The sequence below is a fragment of the Rhodotorula graminis genome (assembly GCF_001329695.1).
Source record: "Rhodotorula graminis WP1 unplaced genomic scaffold RHOBAscaffold_11, whole genome shotgun sequence".
NCBI lineage: Eukaryota > Fungi > Basidiomycota > Microbotryomycetes > Sporidiobolales > Sporidiobolaceae > Rhodotorula > Rhodotorula graminis.
Genome location: NW_017264938.1, coordinates 369,319 through 388,591, shown reverse-complemented (window position 1 = coordinate 388,591; position 19,273 = coordinate 369,319). Strand labels below are relative to the sequence as shown.

Sequence of the window (19,273 nt, the reverse complement as noted above, 5' to 3'; positions counted from 1 at the left end):
TGCATTATCGCAAATCTGGCTCCATTACCCTCAAGGTATGCTATTCAATGGTCCCTGTGCTGAGCGGTAGGCTGGGAGACCTCTGCCTCATGGGGCTGCGCGCGCAGAGGGTCTGGGTCCGAGACGGTGGAGCTCAACAGGAACAGGTCTGCCTCTGCAGAGCTGGGCCGCAAGCTCCGTTCAACTTCTAACCTAGCTAACCATTTAGAGCGCATCTTACTCTATTCTGCCCTGCAAGGGCGGCCCAATCCGACTGTGTCAGGGCCGGCTGCAAGGAAAAAGAACATGCAGGCTCGGGGGGATGGTCCCGCTGAGGACGCTACTGATGCATTATCGCAAATCTGGCTCCACAGCGACGCTCTCGCGAGACCTCAGGCGAGAGAGGGAGAGATAGGTTGCAGAGAGAGAGAGAGCTACGCAAGGGGGAGGAGGAGGAGCGGCCCGCCGGCCTCGGCCGCCGGCTGCGGCCCTTGGCCCTCCGGGCACAGCGGGTCTCAAACACCCTAGACACCTTGAAAAGTCAGTTAGCCGGGCCAACCAAGCGTGCCTGACGGACGCTCGAGTTTCTCTTGACCAAGAGGTGAACCCTTGCTGGGCAATTTGCAGGAGCTGAACCTGGGAAGGCGCACACTGTGCTGCAGGGATCTGTGTGGACTTCCCGTTCCCTTCAACGCGCTGCATCTCACTGTTTCTTGCTGCGCGCACCGTGATGAAAGCACAATCAGGCAGCCCTTGACAAAGCGTCTCTTTACGCTTGCCCGGTATGCGTCAGGGATGTGGTCCGGTACAGCGTGGCAGCAAATCACAGTGCACGGCAACAGGGCTAGAGCCTGTTGGCTGCTGCCAGAGCCTGTCGGCTGTGAAGGCCAATTATGACAAAGGTATGTTGGTTTCAGCGGCCCCGGTTTTTGTCTGATTCCTCCCTCATCCACCGTTCAATCTCGCTTGTACGCTGCCTGAAAGAAAGCAGGCACCTCAAGCCACTGATTCATCCAAGAGAATCTCGCTCAAAGGTCAGACTCATTGAGCGCGACGAGGTCGAGCTTGCCGGAACAGCCGGAAGCGCTGCTGTGGGCGCGGACGCTGGAGAAGGCGCGAGTTGCTGCGAGTTGCTCAGCTCGGACAAGACACTCGTTAAGGCGCTGAGGGACACGTCGTTTCAAGAGAAGGCGCTGGAGGAAGCGCCGTTCACAGCGCGTCCAGCAGCGTCTCGCACTGTTGCAGCGGCTCAACCGCGCCCTCGCACCTCCGTCGCTTGAGTCGGTCGCTACAGGGGTACAAACGCGACAACACACACAATCGCTCGGTACCTATGCCGAGCGCGGTGAACCTTCAGCGAGCATTCTGATGCTCTCGCCGCTCGAGCCTTCTCAAGCCGCTGCAGCTGCTCTCTCTCTCGCCCACTCGCTTGCTCGTCTCTGTGGAATGGAGGAGACTTAGAGACATGTATGGAGAGAGTGCTACAGGTGAAAGAAGAGCAAAATGTGGCAAGGCCGTTGCCTCGGCTCGACTCACTTGTCCTCAATCTGCTCGGTCGTGCGGGCTTGAGGCGTTGCGATGCCGTAGAGCAGCGCCAAGCCCGGCGATGTGACACTCTATACGGAGCGCAGAGACTGGACAGATAAGCTGTGAGAGCAGGAGCGGTCTGGGTACGTCGTCACGCTGGTGGAGCCGCTGGGCGGGCCCGAGCGCAGACGCTGAGCGCGCAGGAACCAGCGCCTCTTGCAGCGTCTCGAAGCATTTCCGCGCCTCGCTCAGCGGCTCCTGCAGCGACCGCGCGGCAGCGCCCAGCCAGCAACCGCAGCGTCTCATGCAGCGTCCGTGCCCCAAGCAGCGCGTCCGGCTCTCGCGTCGACTCTCAAGCTCTCAGTCGGCTCGACTCTGGCTTCGACGGCAACTTGTGCGGCTCAGATTGCTCCTCAGCTCCGCAGCTACTCAAGGAGCTGAGTCCGACGAGGCGCGGAATCAGCGCCCGCTTTCGCACTTTGCCGCGCGGGCGTGCCCTTCCGCAGTGCTTGATGCTTGTGCAAAGGTACATTGAAGTACTTATCAACGGGCCTGATGGTCTAGAGGCATGATTCTCTCTTAGGGTTGAGCGCAGCTTGACAATTTGGGAGAGGTCCCGGGTTCAATCCCCGGTTAGGCCCCGTCTACTTTTTGCCGCTCTCCCTCTCTCCAGGGGAGAGGCCGCGCGACAGGCCAGCGGGAGAGAGGCTCGCGCACGCGCGTGTACTCGACGTCGAAGAGCTCAACTGTGCGACTGGACCGATGCGCGGTGTCACGCCTCAGCCGTGTGCTCGTTGGCTTTTTCCGCTCCAGGCAAAGGAGCGGCGCAAGCCGTACGAGCCGCGCAGTACTTAAAAAGTACGCGCGGCAAAAAGCAATGGAGAAGCAGGGAGTTGAACCCTGGACTTCATGCAAGCACAACATGCGAAGCAGGCACTCTGCCACTGAGTTACATCCCCATTCGTGGAAGGACGGCTGGCTGAGTACGTTCACAATCCTCGTGTAGCGGCGAGAAGCGAGCTCCGGCGCTCTGACTCACCCATGCAGCAATGCTGGCCTCTCGAGCGCTCTCGCTCTCGTTGGCCTCGACAAGCTCGTGGCGCAACGAGGAGACTGTCCATTCACAATGCAAAAGAGGAAGGGGGCTCTAAACTAGAGGAGGACCTCGTTCTTGGCCGACCGCGAGAGGTTCTTGTTCGGGAGGACAATGCACGAGCGGATGTGGACTTCCTTGAGGACCGAGACGTCCTTGCCTGTGCGCGAGGAAAGGGTGCTCAGTCAGCTCGTGGACGTGGACAGAGAGAGAGCGAGAGGGGGCGCACCGAGGATGGCGATGCTCTGCTTGTCGCCGACGAGCGGGGCGCCCTCGACGCGCGACCACGGGCCGAGCTTGCACGACTCGCCAATGATCGAGTACAGGACGCACGAGTTCTTCTGCAGACGGAGGCCGAGTCCAGACGGGTCAGGAACGCCTGCTCGATAAACGACGAAAGAGGAGGGGACGCACGTCGAGGAGGACGTTGTCGAGGAGGATCGACTCCTTGACCCTGCAGCCGGCGGCAACCTTGACGCCGCTGCCGATCGACACGTTGGGCCCAATCTTGGCCGTCGGGTCGATCTGGGCGTCCTCGTGGATGAAGCACGGCTCGACAATCTCGGGGCCCTTGTTCTTCGAATAGTCGGCGCGCGACTTGGCGAGGATGGTCGGCGAGCGGCGACGGAGGAGCGACGGGTTGGTCGTCTTGTACGACGCGAGGATGAGGGCGTTGGCCGGGATGGCCGAGCTGCGGGGCGAGAGCGAGCAGAGTCAGACCCGGCACCGAGCGACCGAGAGGGACGACGAGGACGCACGCAGCGCTCTTGATCTGGACCCAGGGCGACGTCGTCTGGAAGGCGTAGAGCCTGCCCGAGTGCGCGAGCGGCGAGAGGACGTCCTGCTCGAGGCGGAGCTGCTCGTCGCCAGTCGCCTCGGGGTCGTCGCTGCGGGGTGCAGGCGCTTGTCAGCACCCACCGTCGCAAGGTCTTCTTGAGGGGCAGAGGGGGAGAGAGGGACGCACGCCGAGCGCTTGACCTTGTCCTCCATGGCCTCGCGGATCGACGAGAAGAGGAGCGCCGAGTCGAAGAGGTACAGGCCGGCGTTGACCGTGTCGGACAGGAACTCCTCGGGCCTGCGCAGGGCGTCGCACGCTCGTGTCAGTTCCCGCGCGACGGCCAAAGGGGACAAGGGAGAGCGACGCACTTCTCGACAAAGTGCCTCGCCTGCGACGTCTGCTGGTCGACGACGATGCAGCCGAACTTGTTCGCCTCTTCGCGAGGGACCTGCGTCCGACCAACTCTCCGACGGTCAGCTCTCGGCGCTCGCAGCCCCTCGAAAAGCCACACGTGCGAGAGTGAGAGAGGGGGCGCACCTTGACGGCCATGACGGTGCCGACGCCGCGGTGGCCGCTGTGGAACTTCTGGAGCTCCTCGAACGGCCAGCCGCAGACGACGTCCGAGTGGAGGACAAAGATCTGGTCCGGGTTGCCCTTGAGGATCATGTCGCGGTAGTGGTACAGGCCACTGTCGTCGTCGTCGCCCAGAGTGCGTCAGTGCAGGCTCGTCGGCAGAGAGCGAGAGGGAGGGGACGCACCCGGCCGTTCCGAGAGGCTGGAACTCGCGCAGGTAGCGAACCGAGAGGTTGGGGAAGTCGCGCGACGCCTCCTTGACGAACGGCGCGATGACGGACTCATCGTCTGTTGGCGGCGAGGCAAGAGGGAGGAGGGTCAGCTCGAAGCCCGTCGTGGCTCGACGCCTCGGGGCGAGGAGAGGACGACGCGGGACGCACAGAATCCGACGAGGAGGACCTCGTTCAAGCCCTCGACGCTGCAAGGCGAGGTGTTGGCGGGGGAGATCAGCACGTTCGATCGGGGATCCGCGAGAGGGAGGGACGCAACTGGCTGAGGGCGACGAGCGAGTGCCAGATGATGGCGCGGCCACCGATCGAGAACAGGGGCTTGGGGACGTCGAGCGACAAGGGTCGGAAGCGGGTGCCTGCGACGGGGAGCGGGATGGGGGTGGGTGGACGAGGAAGAGGGGGTCAGCAACGGCGCGGGTGAAGGACGGGGCGAGCTCGCGGCGCACCCTTGGAGGGACCACCGATGAGGATGACGGCCTTGGACGTGGCAGGCATGGTGTGCGAGGTGCGAGGAGCGGTTGAGTGAAAGCTGGGCAGCGGTTGCGCGAGCGAGAGGGAGGCGTCCTTCCTTGACGCGGGCGCATGCACTCTCCTCGCGCCTCTCTCTCTACCCGAGTCTCAAGCACTGAATCAAGCGTTGCACTCCCTCGAGCTACCCACCGACGCGCCGCCTCACGCCGGCCGCTGCACGACGACGCTGCCGAGCAGGCCCGCGTCCTTGAGCGTCGCGCCGTCGTCCGTCAGGTCCTTGGTCGGGAACGTCGTCTGGAGCACGTACGCCGACGTCGCCTCGCCCGGGTGCGACCTGTGTGCGGCACCGAGGGTTAGCCAGCCGGCGAGAGGGGAGAGAGAGAGGGAGACGAGAGGACGCACGCGTTGATGTAGCTGCGGATGTCGCCGACCGTGTGCGACTGGTTGAACGTCGCGACCATGCTGCGTGCGCCTCGAGACCGTCAGGATGGCGTCGCGCAAAAGAGAGAAGCAGAAGAGGGAAAGGGGGGACGCACCGGTCGCCGTTGCGAAGGCGGATCTGGAGCTGCGTCGTCGGCTGCGAGCGGTCGACCTCGAACTTGACCTCGGACGGCGTCACGCTCGGCGCACTGGTCGCGGTCGCGGTCGGGAGCGAGCCGGGCATGGCGCCCGACGAGGACGAGGTCGTGGCGAAAGCGGGCGCCTCGCTGCCGAGGCGGTTGCCCGAGCCGGCGAACGGGCCCTGGGGCGGCGGGGGCTGGCGGACGTACTTCTCGCCGCGGCGCTCGGCGATGCGCAGCTCGACCTGCTGGTCGTGCTTGACCTTGAGGAGGCTGAGCGGCGCGCGGCTGTTTCTCGAAGCAAGAGGGAGGGTCAGTCAGGCTGGGAGCACGACGGGAGCGCGAGGAGAGAGAGGGAGGGAGGGACGGACCCGGACTGGATGGCGGCGAGGAGCTCGCGGTGCTCGTCATAGTCCATCAGGTCGCCGTCCTCGATCGAAAAGCCATCCTGCCAGAACGTGAGGTGGCGGACCGCGACCTCGTCCTCCTCCTCCTCGTCGTCTTGCTCTGCGCCGGCCTCCGGGGCGGTCGGGTCGGGGATGTAGGTCGACGGCGTCTCGTCCGAGCCGAGCGTGTGCGCTGCAGGGGCGGGAACGATTGTGAGTCGGCGTGCGTCGAAACGCGCAGGAGCAGGCGAGAGGCAGGACGAACCGTTGCCGCCAAAGAACCTCGAGCCCGATGCCGCCTGCGCCGGCTCGTCCTCGCCGCCAGCAAGGCGACGCGAGCCCCTGCACGCAGTGACGAGTCAGTTCGAGGTAAGGGGACGAGGAGCGAGACACATGGAGGCGATAGAGACGCACTGGCGAGCCTGGTTGAGGATCTGGCGCACCATGTCGGACATGCCGCCGGCGCCACGCCGGTCGTCCGGGTTCTCGACCGACAGCCCACTGCGTGCGTAATAGCGTCAGTGCCCTGTGCGGCTAACGAGCGCCGACGAGAGGGGGCGCACCTCTTTGCGCCGCCGGTAAAGAAGGTGGCAGGGTCCCTCGACTCGTCCTCGTCGTCGCTGTCGTCGTCGCCGCCCATCGCGCGCCCGCCAAAGCCGCCGAACCCGCCGCCCGAGCCACCAGCAGACGGTCCCGCGCCGGCCGCCGCCGAGTTGAGGTCGCGGAGGCCCGTGACGCGCGGCGCCTGGTTGGAGCGCATCGGGTTGGACGGGGTCGCCGAGCGCGAGGTCGAGCTGTGGGGCGCACGTGGGGGCTTGAGCGTCAGGAAGGGTTCTCCTGGAGCCAGAGAGGAGGAGAGGAGAGGGACGCACGCGCTCGAGGAGCGGGTGCCGCCCCAGCCGGCGGGGAGGCCCTCGACGGGCGCGCCGCTCAGGGTGTAGGCGCCGCGCGGGTTGGACGAGGCGGCGGCGGCGGCGGCGGCGGTGGGCGCAGGCTGAGCCGCGCGGACGGGTGCAGGGCTGGCGAGGGCGGGAGGGGCACCGCCCTGAGCCGCTGCGGCGGCGGCAGCGTCGTCATTCCCCTGGGGGTTGTCGAAGAAGGCGGCGACGGCGGCCTGTCGCGCGAGGAGCTGGGTCAGTGTGGTGGAACGCGGGTGAGAGGACGAGTGGTGCGCACCTCGACGTTGCCCCCAGCCGAGTCGAGGAAGAACGAGGCCTGGTTGAGGTTGGCTCCGGTGATGGAGGCGAACTGGGCGAGTTTGTCCTGGTCGGCTGTGGCAGGGTGTGTCGCTGTCAGTGGAGGTCTCGCTATGCGGAGGCGGCACCGAAGAGCTCACTGGCCATGGTGGGTGTGGAGGAGAGAGGGGAGAGGGGGAGAACGCGATGAGGCGGTGCCGGTCCTTCGCTCTCCTCGCCCGAGCTGCTCGGTGTTCCAGAGCACAGCCATGAGTGCTCCGACCAACCTGCTGCCTCTGCCCCTCAAGGCCACCGATCCAGTGCGCCCCGCTCTCCTCCTCCCTCCTCCCCCACTCCTCCTCCTCCCCGCTCACCTCGCCTCGCACCACAGCTGCCGTCCCTCGCCGACGACATCCTCCAGCACGTCACCCACTCGAGCGACACGACCCACCCGGACGCCGTCCGCCACGACGCCCGCACCTGGCAAGACCTGCGCCAGCGCATCTTTGGCTCGTCGGGACTCGCCCTCGTCAACCAGGCCACCGTTCCGCTCCTGCAAGAGTGCGTCGCGCATTCTTTCACCTCCTCCAGGCGCACGAACTGACCCTTGACCGCCGACCGCAGGTACTACGGCCAGCTCACGTTCGTCCTCACCAAGCTCCCGGTCGAGGTGCGTTCTCCCTCCCCTCTCTCCCGAGAGCCACATTCCTTCCCTGACGTTCTTTCCCTGCGCGCAGACCTCGGTCACCTTCCCGTGGTACCCGCTCTTCACGGCGCCGACCTCGCTCCCGTCCGCCGGCGCGACGGGCGCCTTCCCAGCCCTCTCGCCGCCGCTCGCGCTCGACAACCTCGAGTACGAGCGCGCAGCCGTCCTGTACAACCTCGCGGCGCTCCATGCCATTCTCGGCACCGAGCGCAGGCGCAGCGACGAGCAGGGGATCAAGGCCGCCATCGCGTCGTACCAGGTGCGTCCCTCTTGCTCGTCCTTACCTCCCTCCCTCACTCTCACCCTCACTGACCTCGCTCCCACTGCCGCGCACACAGAACGCCGCCGGCGTCCTCGCGCATCTCGTCACGCTCGTTCCGCGCCTCACGGCCTCGCTCCACGGCGGGCCCGCGCCCGCAGACCTGTCGGCGCCCAACCTGTCGGCGCTCCGGGACTGGTGCCTCGCGCAGGCACAGGAGGTCGCGTGGCAGAAGGCCGTCATGGGTGCGTCCTCGTCTCTCCGTTTCCTGCCGCGCTTGAGCGTGCCCTGACCCTCGTGAGCTCCGTTGCAGACCGCCTCAAGAACGGCACGGTCGCCAAGGTCGCCATGCGGGTCGCAGAGCTGTACGCCGCGGCGCGCGATGCAGCCGAGCTCGCCCGTGCAGGGTCCGACAACGCACAGCCTTTCGCGTTCCCCGAGGTGCGCTCACGCCTCGCCTCCTCGCAGGTCAGGACGTCCCGACCCTGACCCAGCCTTTCCTCCCGCGCGCAGGACATCATGCGCTACCTCGCCGTCAAGCATGCCCACTTTACCGCCGTCGCGCACTACCGCCGCTCGCTCGACGACCTCGGCGCCAACCGGTACGGCGACGAGCTCGGCCGGCTGCAGCTCGCCGACGTCAAGCTCAAGGAGGTGGCGCTCCTCGGCAAGCGCGGCGTGCCCGACGCCGTCATGCACGACCTCAAGGTGCGTCGGACGGGTCCTCCTCCTTCTCTATATCGACCGCCGCCGAGAACCGCGCCCTGACGAGACGGCGCACGGACCCAGAGCCTGCAGAAGACGGTCGCCGAGAACCTGGCGCGTGCGACCAAGTGAGCCCTCTCCCTCTCGACGCACGCGCGACGCCCGATCCGCCCATCCCTGACCCACTCGGCGACCCCCTTGCAGGGACAACGACCTCATCTACCTCGCGACGCCCACCCCTCCCTCATCCCTTCCCGTCATCGCTCCCGCCGCCCTCGCACGCCCGACCCTCGCCCCCGAGCTCGCCGACCCGCTCGCGCACCTGCGCAACCCGCTCTTCGCGGCCCTCGTTCCGCGCGAGGTCGCCGAGGTGCTCGACCTGTGGGAGGACCGCAAGCGCGGCTGGCTCGACGACAAGGTGGCGGGCCCGGCCAAGGACCTCGACGCGACGGCTTCTTCGTGCGCTCCCTCTCTCTCCCACTCATTCTCGAACCTCGGACATCCTCCCTGAGCGACTGACTGACTCTTGCGATGCGCCACAGTCTGCTCAAGGAGCTCAACCTGCCCGCCTCGCTCCAGGTGTCGCAGCAACCGCTCGGCGTCCCGGCCGCCGTCCTCGATGCGGCCACGCGTGTCCAGGCCGAGGGCGGCGTTGAGCGCCTCGAGACGATGATGAAGGACGTGCGGCGCGTCGCCGACGTCAACATGCGCATGCTCCAGGAGGTGAGTCCCACCCCCCTTCTCCTTTTGCCCGTCGTGCCCTGTCCTGACGGGTCCTTGCACCCTGCAGGCGACCGCTTCGCTCGACCGCGAGGCAGCGAGCGACGACGCGCACCGCCAAGGGCACGGCTCGCTCCGCTGGACCCGCCCAACCTCGTCGGCGGCTGCCGCCCCGCTCCGCGAGCGCGCCCAGCAGCTCGGCGCCGTCCTGTCGTCGGCGGCCGAGAGCGACGCCGTCGTGCGCGCCAAGTTCGGCGAGTGGGAGCGTGCCCTGCGCGTCCTCGAGGGCGGCCAAGCCGCGCTCGCGCGCGAGATTCCGTCGTCGGGAGCGTCGCCGGCGGGCGAGGTGCCCGAGGCGCAGCGGGCGGCGCGGCGTGCCCTCAGCGCGCTGCTCGACCAGCTCGCCGACGTGCGCAGTGCGAGGGCGAGGGTCGTCGAGGCGGCGAGGACGAGCGTCGCGCAGGGCGACATCCGGGACAAGGTCTTGCGCGAGGCTGAGCGGCGCGCGGCGGGGTCTGAGGGGGGCCAGGTCGAAGGCGCCGGGCCAGCGGCGTACGAGGAGCTGCTCGAGCGCGAGGGCGAAGCGCTCATGCGGGTGTGGGACGAGGAGATGCGGCGCAGCGATGCGCGGCAGGAGGACCTGCTCGGCGAGATCAAGGTGCGCCCGTCTTTCCTCTCCCTTTCGATGACCGAGCGTTCAGCCTCGAGATCGGAGCCTGACATCGCCCTCCTCCCTGCAGGCGCAGCACTCGGCGCTCCGCTCCGCCTCGGCCGCCCCATCCTCGGCTCAACAAGCTCGCGAACGCGCGACGGCGCACTACGCCTCGGCGGGCGACAAGTTCCTCGAGATGCTGCAGAACCTGCAGGAGGGCTTACGCTTCTACGCCGACCTGAGCAAGCTCCTCGGCGAGCTGAGGGACGCGTGCAAGTCGGTGCGTCCCGGACTCTCTCTCTCTCTCTCTCCTTTGCGAGAAGCTTAAGCACCCTTGCCGACCTGACATGCCCTCGCAGTTCGACTACGCGCGCACCGCCGAAGCTCAAGACCTCGCTCGAGCGCTCTCGGCACCTCCCCCTCAGCCCTCGCCTGCCCCCTCGCCCGCACCCGCACCGGCCCTGTCCCCCGAGCACAGCACCCCTCGCCGCCGCGCGCCCGCCGCCCGCGCCCCGCCAGCTCCAGCTCCCGCTCCTGCGCCCGACGCTCCGACGCCGAGGCGCTCGACGCGCCGCACGGCGCACGCCGCCGCCGAGCCCGCGCCTGAGCCTGCGCCCGAGCCCGAGCCTGAGCGCGCTCCTCGCACGACTCGGCAGCAGCAGCAGCAGCCGCGCGCCGTCGTCGACGTCGCCGACTCGGACGACGAGGTCGCGCAGACGCTCGTTGCACGCCCGGCCAAGACGCCGCTGCGCAAGAAGAAGGTGGTGGCGGCGCCCGTCGAGGAGGAGCAGGAGCAGGAGCAGGAGGTGGAGGAGCCCGCGGTCCGGGCGTGGGACCCGACGCAGGGGATCCGGTTTGGATAGAGCAGAGAGCGGTGCAACCACGGCTGGTCTCTCGCCCGAGTTTGGAGAGCGAGCAGCCGGAAAGCGAGGAGAGCAACTTTGGCCGAGGCCTGAGCGGCAGCTTCTCGCCAAGTTCCCTCTCTCGCTGGGGCTGCTTTCGTCTCGAGTCTTCGCTCTCGATACGGACGGACAAGACGAGAGAATGCGGTGCGAAAACGACGTGTTAGGACAACAAGGTGGAAGGAGGGGCACGTCTACACAGACGACGGGCGACGAGGGGTATCGAGTGGGCCGGCGGCGTGCGAGGCGGGCGTATAGACAAGAGGCGAGAGAGAAAGCAAGAGAAAGAGATCTAGACGACGCGAGGACGCAGGGCTCTACTCGTCGCCTCGTCGCCTCTTCTTGTCGGCGTACGCCTTCTCGGCCTCCTGCTCGGCCTGCTCGCCAATGCGGTGCAGGTGGCGGAAGATGAGCTCGTACGTGAGGATCGTGAGGGCCGACGCGGGCACGGTGCGGAGCAAGTTGACGCCGAGGCCGCGGTAGAACCCTGCGACGCCCTCTTCGCGCAGGATGCGGTGGTACGTCTTGACGACGCCCTCGAACGCCGGGCCGCTCGGGGTCGAACTCGCACCCGACGACGAGGAGGCTTTGGCGCGCTGCTGCTTCTGGATCTGGAGGCGCGTGCGGAGGACCTCGTGCGGGTAGGTGGCGATCGAGGCGATCATCTTGCTGCCGCTCGAGCACACGAGGATGGTCGACGAGGGGATGTCCGAGCCGTCGGCTGGTCCTGCGAGAGGGCGGGACGACGGAGAGTCAGGGAACGAGTCGGGCGATGGAGAGAGAGAGAGGGAGAGGGAGGAGGACGCACGAGACATGACCTTGAACTGCTCGTACAGCGGGAACTGGACGGCGACGTGGACGACGCCGAACAAGCTCGGGAGCATGCCGCGGTAGAAGGCGCGGAACCCTTCCTCGCGGTAGATGCGCGCAAACGCGTCCCACGTGTGGCGGTACCGCTTCTCGCCGGCCGTCACCTGCTGCGTCATGAAGCGCGTCTTGATGACCCACAGCGGGTTGGTCGCGATCGTGCCCGACGCGCCGGCCGTCATGGCCGAGATGATGTGGGCGATCGGGTCGTCGGGACCTGTGGTCGTGTGCACGAGCGGACGAGGACGAGGGAGGGGAGGGCGATGAGAAAAGAGTCAGTGACTGCGTCTCGATCATCGTCGGGGGCCGTGCTGCTCCGTCCTCGTCCTCCTCGCTCGAGTGCATGTGCGCCGCCGCGTGACGGGATCAGACGCGCCTTTCGGCAGGTTTGTCGTGTTCACGTTCATCCGCCGAGACGGAAGGTTCGTCAGAGGTCTAAGGATACATGATGTATTGGGTATTCATCAAGTCCCGTCGTGGCGTGCGGCGCATGTCGAGGCTCGCCCTTGAGCCCTCGAGGGAGAAGAAGAAGGAGAAGGAGACGGGGGAGGGGGAAAAGGTTCGGCGGGGACGCACCTCGAATCTCGGAGAGACGGCCCTTGACCTGGTCGTAGACGGTGAAGTAGATGGCCCAGGTCGGGAGGTAGCCGATGACGGTGGGCCCTAGGCCGCGGTACAGCCCTCGAAAGCCGTCGTTGAGCCAGATGTGCTTGGTGATGCCTGCGAAGCAGCGCGGTCGAGGTGGTCGTGGTCGAGGGCGAGGGCGGGACGAGGCGACATGATCAGCGTTTGATCGTGCGAGAGCAGCCGCCGAGAGTTATGAAGAGGAGAGAGAGAGGCGACGAGGGGAAAAAGGGCGGACGAGGTTCGACTCGCGGCGGCGGCGAGCATGCACGCAGGGGGGGGGGGGGGGGGGGGAGAGAGTGGACTCACCGAGGACACCACCGGATCCACCGCTCGCGCCACCGGCCTGGAGCTTGGTCTTGACGACGTCGAGCGGGCAGGTGACGATGCTCGACACGAGGCCGGCGCCGGCACCGGCGAGCATGGATTCCGCGCCGCGGTACCACACTGCGCCCTTGAACTTGTCGCCTTTGGGGTCGCGGTCGACGATGGTGATCCGCATGGCCGCGTCGTGGGCCAGGCGGGGCGCGGGAGGGAGAGCGAGGGCGAGCGAACGAGGCGAGGGTGGTGGTGGTGCGGAGGACGTCGGGGGAGCGAGGCGAGGGAGAGGGCGCGCGGGGGAGAGACGGGGCGGCTCGGTGGGTCGGACTGGGTCGTCTAGCCGCGAGTCTAGCCACGCACGCTGTTCGCCTCGGGGCCGGGTCGAGAGGCGAGCCGGGGGGAAGGAGGAGGACGAGGAGCCTCGAGGGCGAGCGACGACGAAGCACCACCGAGGGTCGACCTCAGCTCCCGCCCTCGCCGTGCTGCTCGAGCACAGCAGCTACCTAGCTACTGCAGCATCAGCCTCAAGACCAGCCACGCCGACGACCAACTCGCCGAGCGCCTCGCCGTCCTCGTCTCCCTCCTCCTCCCCACCTCTCCCGCCCGGCTGCCGGCTTCGACCCTCGATTTGCCGACCCGCCCACGCGCCATGACCTCGTACGCCGGCTCGACCGCCTCGCGCCGGCGCGACCACCCGCACGCCTTCCAGCGCTTCCCGACCCCGACAGAGTGGAACGCCGCGGGCTCCACCGCCGCCGACGCCCGCGACCTCCTCCACCTGCGCGCGCGCAAGTCGTCCCTCGCGTCGCACCACTCGCACGACTCGCGCTCGCGCCACCCGCACCACCACCCGCAGGGCGCCCCGACGGCGTGGGACTCGGCGAGCGAGTCGGGCCTGTCGGTCCTCTCGGCGCTCCCGACGCGCGAGGACCGCGAGCGACGCGCGGCGCGCAAGGCGGCGCGGCGGGCGCAGCGCGAGCGCGACGCCGAGCAGGCGCAGAACCGCCATGACGCGGCGAGGGCGGCCGACGCGACCGACTCGCCGCTGCGCAGGGCAGCGAGGTGGCTCGTCGAGCAGCCGGCGCTTGCGCGGTACAGCGTCGTCGTGTGCGTCGCCGTCGTCGTCTTGGTCAAGTGGTGCACGGGCCTCGGCGGCTACTCGGGTGCGTCCCTCGCGCTCGCCCCTCTCCCTCTCTCGCACTCTCCCTCACCAGGCTCTTCCCGCCCGCAGGCCTCGCGCAACCACCTTTACGCGGCGACTTTGAGGCGCAGCGACACTGGATCGCCCTCACGTCGTCGTCACTGTCGCACCTCCCTTTCCTGCACGCCCCATCCGCGCCCTCGTCCTCGGCGTCGATCCCGCCCTCGCGCTGGTACTACCACGACCTCGCCTACTGGGGCCTCGACTACCCGCCCCTGACCGCGTACCACTCGCTCCTCCTCGGCCTCGTCGCGCGCCTCCACCCGTCGACGGCCCAGTTCGTCACGCTCCGCCCCGACTCGGCGACGACCTCGTCGCGCGAGGTCGCCGCGTGGGACGCCCACATGGCCGCCCTCGAGCGCGACGGCGCCATGAAGAACTGGATGCGCGCCACGGTCGTCGCAGGAGACGCACTCGTGTGGGTCAGCGCCGTCGCAGTGTACTGCGCGAGGAACTTTCGCGCGTCGACAAAGGCCGACAAGTCGCAGCGCAGGATGGTGCGTCCCCCCTCGCCCCTTTCCTGTCGCGGGCGGTCGAACCGGGTCGCACGGGCTCAGTCACTGACGCCTGCTTGACGCGCCCGCAGCTCGTCGCCCTCATGACCGTCCTCCTCCAGCCGGCCCTCATCCTCATCGACAGCGGTCACTTCCAGTGCGCCCCTGTCTCGCGCGCATCCAGGCTCTCGTCGCCTCACTCGGACTGACCCGGGTCTCCGACCGCGCGCAGGTACAACTCGATCATGCTCGGCCTGACGCTGTGGTCCGTCAACTGCTTCCAGGCAGGGCGAGACGTTCTCGGCGGCGTCCTCTTCATGCTCAGCCTCGGGTTCAAGCAGATGGCCCTGTACTACGCCCCGGCAGTGTGCGTCCCTGCCTCTCTCTCTCTCGCGTGGCGTTCACGGAGGATGAGACCTGACGAGCTCCTTCGCGACGTGCAGGTTCGCCTACTTGCTCGGCAAGTGCTTCTGGCTCGGCGGCCGAGAAGGGTGAGCACACTCGCTCGCACCGCTCAGCGTTCGCGGAACTGACCTTTGAATCCCGAGCAGCACGTCGCTCTTCATCAACCTCGCCCTCGCCGTCACGGCCACCTTCCTTGCCCTCTTTGCGCCCTTCCTCACCTCGCTGTCAACGTTCGGCCAGGCCCTGCACCGCATCTTCCCCTTTGCGCGTGGCCTGTTCGAGGACAAGGTCGCCAACGTGTGGTGCGCGCTCAACGTCGTCGTCAAGCTGCGCGACCTCGTCCCGACGTCGACGCTCGCCAAGCTCGCCCTCGTCGCAACGGGCACGGCCCTCGTCCCGAGCGTCGGCGCCGTCCTGTGGGTCTCGTACCGTCTCGGCCGGGAGCGCGCCTCGGGCTCGGCGGCGGTGGGCGGGGCGGCGGCGCCGACGATCGTCCTCGTGCCGCACGCGCTCTTCCTGTCGGCCATGGCCTTCTTCCTCCTGAGCTTCCAGGTGCACGAGAAGAGCATACTCTTGCCCCTTATGCCCCTCACGCTCCTCATGGGCGCGCGCGAGGTCGGGTATGGCCGCATGGACTGGGAGTGGGGCGCGCTCGTCAACAACGTCGCCGTCTTCAGGTGCGTCCAGCCTCTCTCGCTCTCTCGCCCTCTCGGTCCGGGTCTCGCATTGCGCAGCACATCAACTGACATCTCGGTCGCACACGCAGCATGTGGCCCCTCCTGCAGCGCGACGGCGTCGTGACGCAGTACCTCGCTTTGACCGCCCTGTGGAACTACGCGATCGGTTACAACCCGCTCAAGCTGCGCGCCTCGTTCGTCAAGTACCTCTCCTGTGTGCGTCTCCCTCTCTCGGCCTCCCACCTTTGCCGGCCTCGCGCCTCGAGTCGAGCCCCGACTGACCCGCTCTCGACGCTTCTCGCGCAGACGACCTACGCCCTCATCCTCGCCGTCCATTCGCTCGAGGCGCTCGCCCCGCCCCCAGCCCACCTCCCCGACCTGTACCCGGTCGTCAACCTCTCGCTCTCGGCGGGCGTGTTTGGCCTTGCGTGGCTGTGGGCGGGCAAGCGGCTCCTCCAGGAGGCGTGGGCGCTCGGCGGCGTCGGCGGGTTCGGCGAGGGCGACGGGACGGGAGCGGTGGGACGGTCGGGTGTGCCGGGTGCGGCGAGCGCGAGGGCCAAGGACCGGTAGCGCCGTGTCGTGCCGGACGAGGGGTCCAGGCGGACCGCCGCAGAAAAATGACCGTGCGCTGTCACTCTCCCGTTCGCTGTCGAGCGGCACAGATACGAGCGAGGATAGTTCAGCACGCTCTAGACGAGCGCCCAAAAGCGGCAAGCGAGAGAGACGACGAAACCGCGTTCGGCTCGACGTCGGCGAGCGAGCGAGAGGAAGAGCGACGAGCCCCGCCCGTTGTCTCCTCCCTGCCCGCACACCTCGTGCCGCGCATCGTGTGAGTCCCGCTCCGCCTGCGAATACCTCTCGGCTGCGCCTGAGCCGAGGCTCGGCGCTGCCCGCGCCGTCTGGCGACCCGCCGAGGTCGTCCCGTCTTTCTCCTCCTTCCCATCTCTGACGCTCTCTTTCCGTCCCCTCCCTCGTCCTGCCGCCCACCTGTGGCCACCTGCAGTCCTTCTCTCTATCAGTACCAGCCCTCTGCACCTCTCAGTCGCCATGTTCGCCCGCTCCGCCCTCCGCACGACCTGCCGCCAGGTTCGCCAGCAGACCGCTCGCCAGACCCGCGGCATGGCGCACAACCACCACACCGGCGTCGCCCCGGCCAAGGCGCGTCCTCACATTCACTCGTCACGGGAGGGCGTCCCCAGGCGAACCTTGCTGACCCGTTTGCTCCCTCGCCGAACAGTCGGACCTGCCTTGGATCGTCGGCTCGGCGCTCGTCTTTGTCCCCTTGTTCATCAGCCTCACGTCGCCGCCCGAGATGATGAAGCACGCGACGTCGCCGGCGCACCCGGACAAGCACCACGACGTGCCGGCGTCGCGCAAGGCGACCGAGTCCGAGGACGCGGCCGACAAGGAGCCGAGCCCGAGCCACGCCGCGGCCGCCGAGGCCAACCAGGCCGAGGAGGAGAGCCACAGCGATGCGGCCGAGGCGCAGCCGGAGCAGGAGGGCAAGGACGAGGAGAGCGTCGCCGAGGGCAAGAAGGTCGACACGGAGGACGCCCCGACGCCGGCCAACGCTGCGACCGACGACGAGAAGCTCGAGGCTACGCCCGAGGCCAAGGCTGCTGCGAAGGAGAGCCAGCCCGGCAAGCAGGTGCGTCCGCTTCTTCTCTCTCTCGCACGCTCGCGCGAGCGCGTCTCTCAAACCCGCCAACTGACTCTTGCCTTCCCGCCCTGCCCATCCCTCCTCTCTTCTACCATCGCTCCCCTCGTGCAGGAGAAAATCTCGTCGGCCATTGCCGAGTCGAAGGAGGAGGAGGCCAAGAAGGACTCGGACGAGTAACCGTCTCGAGCGAGAACGAGCCGTCGGCGAGTGGGTGTCGAGTCGGCCGGCGTGGGAGGACGGCGCACCCGAACGCGAGGAGTGTCAAAAGGAGTAGAAGCGCACAGCCGTACATTTTCCGTTCGTCTCAGTCGTCTGCCCTTCAAGCGAGAGCTTTCGTGCACCGAGAGAGCTGTCTCCCCCTCCTCCTCCGAGGACTCGTTCGCTTCCTCCCCACTTTCGCTCAACCTCTCGCCTTCGCTGCGAGCATGTCCGCCCCAGCACCCTCTTCATCCAATACCGCCGGTGCGCCTGCCGCAGCCGCAGCCGCCGCAGCCGCCGCGCCCGAGCCCTACTTCGACCGCACCGAGGGCAAGTGGATGTGCGAGGACGCCAACGGCAACGAGCTCGAGTGGGACCAGGGTCGCAACGCGTGGATGCCTGCGGTGCGTCCTTGTGCCCCTGCCGTCCTCCATCAGCCACAGGGAAGCGAACTGACCCTTGCCTTCTCCCCTCTTCCCCGCCCTCATCTCTCCTCAACTCTCATCACCGCCACAGCTCACCGACGAGGTCGTCAAGCAGCAGCAGGCGGCATATTCGGTAGCAGGAGTCGACGAGGAGGTGCGTCCCGCTTCCTGGCCTCGTGGTGCTTCCCGGTCGCCTCGTCTCGGCGCCCCTCTGACGCTCCCCTCTCTTATACCTCCTACAGGCTCCCGTCGCGCTCAAGGAGGACAAGAAGAGCAAGAAGCGCAAGGCGGCCGACGGCGCCGATGGCAAGAACAAGAAGGCGCGCGGCAACACGGCCATCTTTGTCTCGTCGCTCCCCAAGTCGACGACGGCCTCTCAGCTCGTCGACACGTTCAGCAAGGCGGGCCTCATCCTCGAGGACGTCAACGGCGAGCCCAAGGTCAAGCTGTACAAGGACGAGCACGGCGCGTTCAAGGGCGAGGCGCTCATCGTGTACCTGCAGGAGGCGAGCGTCGCGCTCGCGTGCCGGCTCTTTGACGAGACCGAGCTCGTCCTCGGCAGCGGCGAGGGCCTGATCAGCGTCAAGGAGGCGCAGTGGGACAACAAGAAGGCGGACAAGGGCAAGGAGGATGGGCCGGGCCAGGGCGAGGGGACGAGCGCGGGCAAGGGCAAGCCGGACCAGCAGAAGGCGCGACAGGGCAAGAAGGCGGCGGCATTGCGGCAGTGAGTCCCCCCTCGTTCCTCTCCCTGTCTCTCCCTGAGGGCGACACAAGGCCTCCGTCTGACGCTCGTCCTCGTTCGCGCGCAGGAAACTCGGCGACTGGTCGGACGACGATGAGGACCCGGCCGAGGCGGCCGCACGGGCGCGCAAGTACCGCGGCGTCGTCGTCCTTGAGGGCATGTTCACGCTCAAGGAGCTCGAGGAGGACGCGACCTTGCTGCTCGACCTCAAGGAGGACGTGCGCGAGGAGTGCGAGACGATCGGCGAGGTCACCAACGTGACGCTGTACGACGTGCGTCCCCTTGCCTCTCCCTGTCTCTCTCGGCGAGTCCATGGCGCTCATGAGCACTGACTCGTTGCGTCTTGCCCTCCTCGCGCTCGCAGAAGGAGGAGAAGGGCGTCATGACGGTCCGCTTCAAGGACGAGCTCGCCGCGCAAGCCTGCATCGCCGTGCGTCCCCACCCTCTTCCCCTCTCGACTCGTCCTCGTCACCTCGGCGGCGCTGACGTTCCGCTCAACTGACCCCTTCGTCCTCCTCGCAGAAAATGAACGGCCGCTTCTTTGGCGGGCGCACGGTCGCGGCGTTCCCGATGGACGGCTCGCAGCGGTACAAGAAGAGTGGGCAGGGGGTCGACCTGCGCGGGACGGGGCTCGGCGACGAGGACGAGGACGACGCGGCGGCCAAGAAGGAGGAGGAGCGGCTGGAGAAGTACGCGGCGTGGCTCGAGCAGGGCGGCGAGTAGAGCTCGCGGGCGGGCTGCTACATCTTGGTGAGCGTGTTCGTGCCCTCGACTGGCCGAGAGAGCCAGAGAGCTGCTGTGCAACCGCGAGAACGTCCAGCTCGCAGGTGGACCGTGGTCGGATCGGCAGACGATTCGCACCTCCACTCGCTCCACTTGCTTCGCGACCTCACCGGCTCCCTCGCACTCGCTGCACCCAGACGCGCTCAGCAGCGCCACAGCT

General features: G+C 67.6%; 6 protein-coding genes and 2 non-coding genes across 8 annotated transcripts; 5 read left to right on the top strand and 3 right to left on the bottom strand.

The window, feature by feature from the left end:
* Nucleotides 1–2,055: 2,055 nt before the first annotated feature.
* Nucleotides 2,056–2,147, top strand: RHOBADRAFT_t91. Its single transcript has one exon. It is a non-coding gene; the product is annotated as a tRNA-Pro (tRNA).
* Nucleotides 2,148–2,384: 237 nt separating this feature from the next.
* RHOBADRAFT_t88 lies at nt 2,385–2,465 on the bottom strand. Its single transcript has one exon. It is a non-coding gene; the product is annotated as a tRNA-Ala (tRNA).
* Nucleotides 2,466–2,658: 193 nt separating this feature from the next.
* On the bottom strand, nt 2,659–5,315 carry RHOBADRAFT_22398 (uncharacterized protein; the record flags this gene model as incomplete). Its single annotated transcript, XM_018412571.1, has 14 exons — nt 2,659–2,759; nt 2,829–2,940; nt 3,014–3,290; nt 3,358–3,486; nt 3,564–3,674; nt 3,746–3,825; nt 3,915–4,065; nt 4,136–4,238; nt 4,331–4,368; nt 4,404–4,536; nt 4,627–4,709; nt 4,857–4,985; nt 5,054–5,113; nt 5,188–5,315. 14 exons carry the CDS (start codon nt 5,313–5,315, stop codon nt 2,659–2,661), a joined length of 1,635 nt encoding a protein of 544 aa, XP_018269373.1.
* Nucleotides 5,316–7,041: 1,726 nt separating this feature from the next.
* On the top strand, nt 7,042–10,715 carry RHOBADRAFT_55083 (uncharacterized protein; the record flags this gene model as incomplete). Its single annotated transcript, XM_018417659.1, has 13 exons — nt 7,042–7,092; nt 7,164–7,333; nt 7,397–7,442; nt 7,510–7,737; nt 7,817–7,982; nt 8,051–8,178; nt 8,251–8,445; nt 8,527–8,570; nt 8,647–8,901; nt 8,985–9,165; nt 9,233–9,820; nt 9,903–10,094; nt 10,174–10,715. 13 exons carry the CDS (start codon nt 7,042–7,044, stop codon nt 10,675–10,677), a joined length of 2,748 nt encoding a protein of 915 aa, XP_018269372.1. The 3' UTR covers nt 10,678–10,715.
* A 146-nt stretch (nt 10,716–10,861) lies between these two features.
* On the bottom strand, nt 10,862–12,662 carry RHOBADRAFT_65432 (uncharacterized protein). The gene is made up of 4 exons (XM_018418706.1): nt 12,517–12,662; nt 12,160–12,303; nt 11,525–11,800; nt 10,862–11,443 (listed from the first exon to the last, which is right to left on the bottom strand). The coding sequence occupies exons 1-4, from the start codon at nt 12,629–12,631 to the stop codon at nt 11,034–11,036; spliced, it is 945 nt and encodes a 314-aa protein (XP_018269371.1). The 5' UTR covers nt 12,632–12,662; the 3' UTR covers nt 10,862–11,033.
* Nucleotides 12,663–13,177: 515 nt separating this feature from the next.
* Nucleotides 13,178–15,875, top strand: RHOBADRAFT_38487 (glycosyltransferase family 57 protein; the record flags this gene model as incomplete). Its single annotated transcript, XM_018413530.1, has 9 exons — nt 13,178–13,691; nt 13,760–13,977; nt 14,053–14,226; nt 14,316–14,380; nt 14,456–14,590; nt 14,667–14,714; nt 14,775–15,305; nt 15,395–15,521; nt 15,612–15,875. 9 exons carry the CDS (start codon nt 13,178–13,180, stop codon nt 15,873–15,875), a joined length of 2,076 nt encoding a protein of 691 aa, XP_018269370.1.
* A 248-nt stretch (nt 15,876–16,123) lies between these two features.
* RHOBADRAFT_55080 (uncharacterized protein) lies at nt 16,124–17,275 on the top strand (the record flags this gene model as incomplete). The annotated part of the gene is made up of 4 exons (XM_018417658.1): nt 16,124–16,134; nt 16,309–16,463; nt 16,543–16,953; nt 17,077–17,275. Coding segments are annotated over 4 exons (774 nt in total), but the record flags the coding sequence as incomplete, so codon positions are not given.
* Nucleotides 17,276–17,479: 204 nt separating this feature from the next.
* On the top strand, nt 17,480–19,095 carry RHOBADRAFT_29041 (uncharacterized protein). The gene is made up of 6 exons (XM_018412847.1): nt 17,480–17,567; nt 17,680–17,742; nt 17,831–18,312; nt 18,398–18,602; nt 18,695–18,760; nt 18,853–19,095. Exons 1-6 carry the CDS (start codon nt 17,502–17,504, stop codon nt 19,051–19,053), a joined length of 1,083 nt encoding a protein of 360 aa, XP_018269368.1. The 5' UTR covers nt 17,480–17,501; the 3' UTR covers nt 19,054–19,095.
* Nucleotides 19,096–19,273: the final 178 nt, after the last annotated feature.

What these genes read in the sequence shown, in the direction of transcription:
- RHOBADRAFT_29041 (XM_018412847.1), top strand. Translation starts at nt 17,502, where the DNA reads ATGTGCGAGGACGCCAACGGCAACGAGCTCGAGTGGGACCAGGGTCGC. An exon ending in AAGGCGGCGGCATTGCGGCA is followed by an intron (nt 18,313 to 18,397) that starts GTGAGTCCCCCC and finishes GTTCGCGCGCAG; the next exon opens with GAAACTCGGCGACTGGTCGG. An exon ending in CCAACGTGACGCTGTACGAC is followed by an intron (nt 18,603 to 18,694) that starts GTGCGTCCCCTT and finishes TCGCGCTCGCAG; the next exon opens with AAGGAGGAGAAGGGCGTCAT.
- RHOBADRAFT_65432 (XM_018418706.1), bottom strand. Translation starts at nt 12,631, where the DNA reads ATGCTCGCCGGTGCCGGCGCCGGCCTCGTGTCGAGCATCGTCACCTGC. An exon ending in TGGATCCGGTGGTGTCCTCG is followed by an intron (nt 12,304 to 12,516) that starts GTGAGTCCACTC and finishes GCTGCTTCGCAG; the next exon opens with GCATCACCAAGCACATCTGG. An exon ending in CCGTCTCTCCGAGATTCGAG is followed by an intron (nt 11,801 to 12,159) that starts GTGCGTCCCCGC and finishes ACACGACCACAG; the next exon opens with GTCCCGACGACCCGATCGCC.